Genomic DNA, 7,500 nt, shown 5'->3' on the forward strand with positions numbered 1-7,500 from the left:
GTGGATACAGACAGACAGGGGTTAGTTATACACTACCGGTCAAAAGTTTTAGAACACCTACTCAATCAAGGGTTTTTCTATATTTTACTATTTACTACATTGTAGAATAATAGCGAAGACATCAAAACTATGAAATAACACATATGGAATCATGTAGTAACCAAAAAAGTGTTAAACAAATCAAAATATATTTTATATTTGAGATTCTTCAAATAGCCACCCTTTGCCTTGATGACAGCTTTGCACACTCACAATCACAATACAATCAGAACGATTAGGAACTATTTCATGCTGGGAAGATGTTTACATGACAGTGGGCACCAATACCGATAATTCTATATGATATCGACATCGTTTGATATCGATATGACTGAGAAATGTCGTGATGTCGTTTAAGTAGTATTTTACTCACTTTCTACACTCTTTTGTAAAAGTAAATACAACAAAAAAACACACTGGCTTTTGCTGCCACACTTGGCGGGTAGCTAGCTAGGAGAAAAGCAAAGCCATTGCATCGGTTCACCGATGGAACCAGCTCTCTAACTTTAATTTAAAAAAAAGATTGTCAAAACATGCAAAAAAATACTTTCATGGCAACAATGTATTTCATGTTTCATCCATACATGTATTTGTTTCTCCACGAGTCCACCCTCACCTGCTAGCAAACTAGCTAGCTAGCCCACAAACAGTGGTGATGGAACAACGTAGTCGACAACAAACAACTGCTGGTGGAAAACTTTTTCACTAGCCAGCTAGCGCATTGTAAGAAAGCTAATAGTTCTCGTGATTTACAGGTAACTGACAAAATAAAGGAAACACCAACAAATAGTTTGTTAATAGGGGCGTTGGATCGCCACGAGCTTCCAGAACAACTCAAATGCGTCTCGGAATTGATTCTACAAGTGTCTGGACCTCTATTGGAGGAATGCGACATTATTCTTCCACAAGAAATTCCATTAATTTGGTGTTTTGTTGATGGTGGTGGAAAACACTCCCATAAGTGTTAAATCGGGTTGAGCTCTGGTGACTGAGACGTCCATGGCATACGGTTTACATCGTTTTCATGCTCATCAAACCATTCAGTGAACATTCGTGCCCTGTGGATGGGGGGCATAGCCATGCCACGGGGGGGGGGGGGGCATAGCCATTGTAAGACAAAAATAATGACCTGTCCAGCATTTTATACATGACCCCTAATGATGGGATGTTAATTGCTTAATTAACTCAGGAACCACACCTGGTGCGGAAGCACCTGTTTTCAATATACACTGTATTCCCCCATTTACTCAAGTGTTTCCTTTATTTTGGCAGTTACATATACAGGTATTATTTACATGCTTTAGTTGACGCTTGCACACGTTTGTAACTAACGTTAACCAACTAGCTATTTATTTTATATGTTTTAGCTAACATTTGCTTATCCCCACTCAGCTAGATGCTAGCTAACTAGCTAGCCAACAAGCCAAGAAAGTAGTGACTAGCTGACAAGTCAGTGGTAGAACCCACCTGACAAAATACCTAGCTAGAAAATGGTAGGAAAGATGAATAGTTCTTTACAAAGTCTGTGCGTTAAGCTTAGTTGATGATCGTGCACATTTTGTCTGGTTTAACAAACATGCTTGTAGCTAGCTAGCTAACTGCTTATTGTTTCCCCGCGTGTTTTAGCGAACATTAGCTATCTACAGATCTGTTTTTAGCTAATCAGACAAAAATGATACAGGAGTCTAGCTTCAGATTTGGTCTGGCGGGACAGCTAGTTAGCTAGCTAGATAACGTTAGTTTACTACAGTTTAGGTCTAGCTAGCCAGACAGTTTTCTTCTTTCAAATTTCGAGCAGTTCGAGCTCTCATCAGATGACAGCAACTACGGTGGCTCATAAGGAACTGAAACCACAACGTTATGGTGGGAAAAAAAACAAATATTTACTATTTACTACTTTTATTAATTTACTTTTTTTAATGCCTACAAAAAAATAATATAATGATATAATGATATCTATATCAAATGTAAAAAATGCAACTGATATCGATATGGACTTTATATATTAGTGCCCATTCCTAGTTATAAACAATACAATACAACTGTAGGGATTGACAGACAGACAGACAGACAGACAGACAGACAGACAGACAGACAGACAGACAGACAGACAGACAGACAGACAGACAGACAGACAGACAGACAGACAGACAGACAGACAGACAGACACAGACAACAACGACAGACAGACAGACAGACAGACAGACAGACAGACAGACAGACAGACAGACAGACAGACAGACAGACAGACAGACAGACAGACAGACAGACAGACAGACAGACAGACAGACAGACAGACAGACAGACAGACAGACAAAGACAGACAGACAGACAGACAGACAGACAGACAGACAGACAGACAGACAGACAGACAGACAGACAGACAAAGACAGACAGACAGACAGACAGACAGACAGACAGACAGACAGACAGACAGACAGAGACAGACAGACAGACAGACAGACAGACAGAGACAGACAGACAGACAGAGGTTACTCTCACAACACAACACGACACCACACAACCAAAAATAGTACAGTGTAAATAGCAGGCCTTCACAGTGCAGCACAGAGATGCAACAACAGACCAGTATGTATATGTATATATATATATATATACTGTATATCTACCGTGTCACTTTAAATATCCTGAGGAGTCGGACACAGCGAAGCACGGAGATGCCGAGAGGCGGCATGATCTCCAGCTCCACCAGAGTGGTCTCCGTGATGCCTCCACACACCACGAAGAAGTCGAAGCGGTTAAAAAAGGCCTTGAAGTAGCCGGTCTGAGACGTCCCCAGAGCATACATCTTCAACAACATCTCCACCGTAAACAGAGACAGCAGAACTTTGTTGGCTATGTCTAGGGGAGGGAAGAGAGAGAGAGAGAGAGAAAGAGCGAGAGAAAGAGAAAGAAAGAAAGAAAGAAAGAAAGAGAGGGAGGGAGGGAGAGAGCGAGAGAAAGACAGAGAGAGACAAGGGATGGAGAGGGGGGAAGAGAGAGAGAGACGGGGGAGGGAGGGAGAGAGAAAGAGATGGGGAGGGAGGGAGGGAGGGAGGGAGGGAGAGCGTCACCAAGATTTCCAATTTACTCATTATATGTGCTCAGAGCCACTCAGCTGTGTGTGTGTGTGTGTGTGTGTGTGTGTGTGTGTGTGTGTGTGTGTGTGTGTGTGTGTGTGTGTGTGTGTGTGTGTGTGTGTGTGTGTGTGTGTGTGTGTGTGTGTGTGTGTGTGTGTGTGTGTGTGTGTGTGTGTGTGTGTGTGTGTGTGTTACCTACCCTGGACCTCTGTGAGCCAATCAGGCTGGTCGTAGTGTTCTGAGGCGCTGCAGATGGTGTTGAGGAACACCAGAAACAGAACTAGCCAATAGAACGTCACCGACTTGACCGCCACACGGCAGTTCCTCCGACACACCCGGTTCCACCGCCGCAACGTTCGACTAAAGAGGGTACACCAGGAGATCATGTTAAAACTACAGTGTTTGTGGTTACATGTATTCCCCTTTAATTACTTTTGTATTAATTCTGGACTCTTGGTAGGCAGATCATCCCTGACAGAGCGGACTGAGACAGAGACAGAGAGCGACAGAGACAGAGAGAGAGAGAGAGAGAGAGAGAGAGAGAGAGAGAGAGAGAGAGAGAGAGAGAGAGAGAGAGAGAGAGAGAGAGAGAGAGAGAGAGAGAGAGAGACAGAGAGACAGAGAGAGACAGAGTGGACTGAGACAGAGAGAGACAGAGAAAGAGACAGAGAGAGAGAGACAGAGTGGACTGAGACAGAGACAGAGACAGAGACAGAGAGAGACAGAGACAGAGACAGAGACAGACAGAGGCAGAGAAAGAGGGACAGAAACAGACAGAAGCAGAGACAGAGAGAGAGAGACAGAGACGAGGGCAGGGGCAGAGAGGCAGACAGAGACAGAGACAGAGACGAGGGCAGGGGCAGAGAGGCAGACAGAGACGGAGACAGAGACAGAGACAGAGAGAGACAGAGGCAGAGAAAGAGGGACAGAAACAGACAGAAGCAGAGACAGAGAGAGAGAGACAGAGACAAGGGCAGGGGCAGAGAGGCAGACAGAGACAGAGACAAGGGCAGGGGCAGAGAGGCAGACAGAGACAGAGACAAGGGCAGGGGCAGAGAGGCAGACAGAGACAGAGACAAGGGCAGGGGCAGAGAGGCAGACAGAGACAGAGACAGAGAGAGAGAGACAGAGACAAGGGCAGGGGCAGAGAGGCAGACAGAGACAGAGACAGAGAGAGAGAGAGACAAGGGCAGGGGCAGAGAGGCAGACAGAGACAGAGACAAGGGCAGGGGCAGAGAGGCAGACAGAGACAGAGACAGAGAGAGAGAGACAGAGACAAGGGCAGGGGCAGAGAGGCAGACAGAGACAGAGACAGAGAGAGGCAGACAGAGACAGAGACAGAGAGAGAGAGACAGAGACAAGGGCAGGGGCAGAGAGGCAGACAGAGACAGAGACAGAGACGAGGGCAGGGGCAGAGAGGCAGACAGAGACGGAGACAGAGACAAGGGCAGGGGCAGAGAGGCAGACAGAGACAGAGACAAGGGCAGGGGCAGAGAGGCAGACAGAGACAGAGACAGAGACAAGGGCAGGGGCAGAGAGGCAGACAGAGACAGAGACAAGGGCAGGGGCAGAGAGGCAGACAGAGACAGAGACAGAGACAAGGGCAGGGGCAGAGAGGCAGACAGAGACAGAGACAGAGAGAGAGAGATAGAGACAAGGGCAGAGACAGAGAGAGAGAGACAGAGACAAGGGCAGAGACAGAGAGGCAGACAGAGATAGAGACAAGGGCAGAGACAGAGAGAGAGAGACAGAGACAAGGGCAGGGGCAGAGAGAGAGAGACAGAGACAAGGGCAGGGGCAGAGAGAGAGAGACAGAGACAAGGGCAGGGGCAGAGAGAGAGAGACAGAGACAAGGGCAGAGACAGAGAGAGAGAGACAGAGACAAGGGCAGGGGCAGAGAGGCAGACAGAGACAGAGACAAGGGCAGAGACAGAGAGAGAGAGACAGAGACAAGGGCAGGGGCAGAGAGGCAGACAGAGACAGAGACAGAGACAGAGACAGAGACGAGGGCAGGGGCAGAGAGGCAGACAGAGACGACTCACCAGCAGCTGTTATTCATCATTCGAGCGCTGATATCAACATGACAAAGAGACAGACCAGACAACAGCAGGTTTTAATGATACCGTAATGACATAACAACAACAAGAATAATTCAAACTGAAATTAGCCGGGGTTCAGCTGTGCCACCATCAGGACAAATTGGACACATCACCCTAGGACCAGTTCCTGCTGTACTATTTAACACGCTTGCCAAATATCAGAACTTAAAACCCAACTGATCATGCAATATTATGTGCTTTTGATGTAACTCAGCAAAAAAAGAAACGGTTTCTCACTGTCAACTGCGTTTATTTTCAGCAAACTGAACATGTGTAAATATTAGTAAGAACATAAGATTCAACAACTGAGACATAAACTGAACAAGTTCCACAGACATGTGACTAACAGAAATGGAATAATGTGTCCCTGAACAAAGGGGGGGTCAAAATCAAAAGTAACAGTCAGTATCTGGTGTGGCCACCAGCTGCATTAAGTACTGCAGTGCATCTCCTCCTCACGGACTGCACCAGATTTGCCAGTTATTGCTGTGAGATGTTACCCCACTCTTCCACCAAGGCACCTGCAAGTTCCCGGACATTTCTGGGGGGAATGGCCCTAGCCCTCACCCTCCGATTCAACAGGTCCCAGACATGCTCAATGGGATTGAGATCCGGGCTCTTCGCTGGCCATGGCAGAACACTGACATTCCTGTCTTGCAGGAAATCACGCACAGAACGAGCAGTATGGCTGGTGGCCTTGTCATGCTGGAGGGTCATGTCAGGATGAGCCTGCAGGAAGGGTACCACATGAGGGAGGAGGATGTCTTCCCTGTAACGCACAGCGTTGAGAATGCCTGCAATGACAACAAGCTCAGTCCGATGATGCTGTGACACACCGCCCCAGACCATGACGGACCCTCCACTTCCAAATCGATCCCGCTCCAGAGTACAGGCCTCGGTGTAACGCTCATTCCTTCGACGATAAACGCGAATCCGACCACGTGGTCTGCCACTGTCCGTCTTGTCTCCCTGTAGTGCCTTCTTAGGCGTCTCACAGTATGGACATTGCAATTTATTGCCCTGGCCACATCTGCAGTCCTCATGCCTCCTTGCAGCATGCCTCGTTCACGCAGATGAGTAGAGATCTTTCTTTTGATGTTTTTCATAGTCAGTAGAAAGGCCTCTTTAGTGTCCTAAGTTTTCATAGCTGTGACCTTAATTGCCTACCGTCTGTAAACTGTTAGTGTCTTAACGATCGTTCCACAGGTGCATGTTCAGTGTTTCACAGTGTTTAAACCCTTTTACAACGAAGATCTGTGAAGTTATTTGGATTTTTACGAATTATCTTTGAAAGACAAGGTCCTGAAAAAAGGGACATTTCTTTTTTTTTGCTGTGTTTATTTTGGACCCCATTTTCAATATATTCACATATTCAAACACGCTATTTTCCAAAACTCAAACAATATGGCCGCTGTGCGCTAATGAGCTTCCTGCCCAACGGGACCACAATGTGTCCAAACTCAACCATATTTTACAGGTCAGTTAGACTCATATCCTCGAGCATGTGTGACAAATTTCATCACGCTGAGTCAAAAGAGATCAAGAGATTATAAAATTGTGCCTGTTATAGCGCCACCGTGTGGTCGACATGAATGTGCTTACAGTTGAGTTGAGTCTTCACGCTGTTTGAAAACATTGTACCGAGAGTCGTTACAATACGAATGTCAGCGACTGATTTATATACACTTGTGACAGATCACTCCTACGTGAATGTTTATTGTTCAGTTGCGGCCATTTTGTTTGTTGTTTGTTGTTTGTTGTTTGTTTGTCCTACTGGATTGTTATTACAGACCTTCATCATGAAGTTTCATGAAAATCTATCATTTCAAAGGAATAGCGTTTTTTGTTGTTGCGTTTTTCACAAAATTCCAATTGACGGAAAATCCATCATGGTTTACTTCATGGGTACTGGTGGCAAATGAGACCCTCTCCTTGGGTAGGAGAGGGTCTCATGGACAACATTCTAGGTCACATGGGGTGCGAGGGCTGATCTTTCAAAAGTTTTGCATTGCTTGATCAAAAATCAGAAAAGAGATTCAGGTAGGCATACATTATAAATACTTATACATTATAAATACTTATACATTGTAATACTTATACATTATAAATACTTATACATTATAAACCAAACTGCTTTTGATGCTGAAGCAGTCAGAGATTAAAGATGTGTGTATTTGTGTGTGTGCGTGTGTGCATAGGTGCATGCGTAGGTGTGTGAGTGCATAGGTGCACGCGTAGGTGTGTGAGTGCATAGGTGCATGCGTATGTGCGTGTGTGCATAG

General features: G+C 45.8%; 1 protein-coding gene across 1 annotated transcript in view; it reads right to left on the minus strand.

The window, feature by feature from the left end:
• LOC139557905 (voltage-dependent L-type calcium channel subunit alpha-1D-like) overlaps positions 1-7,500 on the minus strand; it is a 203,165-nt gene that overhangs the window by 110,126 nt on the left and 85,539 nt on the right. Inside the window, exons 12-14 of the mRNA XM_071373234.1 lie at positions 5,162-5,188; positions 3,319-3,479; positions 2,670-2,901 (exon numbers count right to left, since the gene is read on the minus strand). Of these exons, the coding sequence (XP_071229335.1) occupies positions 2,670-2,901; positions 3,319-3,479; positions 5,162-5,188 (420 nt within the window). The remainder of the gene's footprint in view (positions 1-2,669; positions 2,902-3,318; positions 3,480-5,161; positions 5,189-7,500) is intronic.

The sequence above is a fragment of the Salvelinus alpinus genome, chromosome 28, assembly GCF_045679555.1.
Source record: "Salvelinus alpinus chromosome 28, SLU_Salpinus.1, whole genome shotgun sequence".
In the NCBI taxonomy this organism is placed as follows: domain Eukaryota; kingdom Metazoa; phylum Chordata; class Actinopteri; order Salmoniformes; family Salmonidae; genus Salvelinus; species Salvelinus alpinus.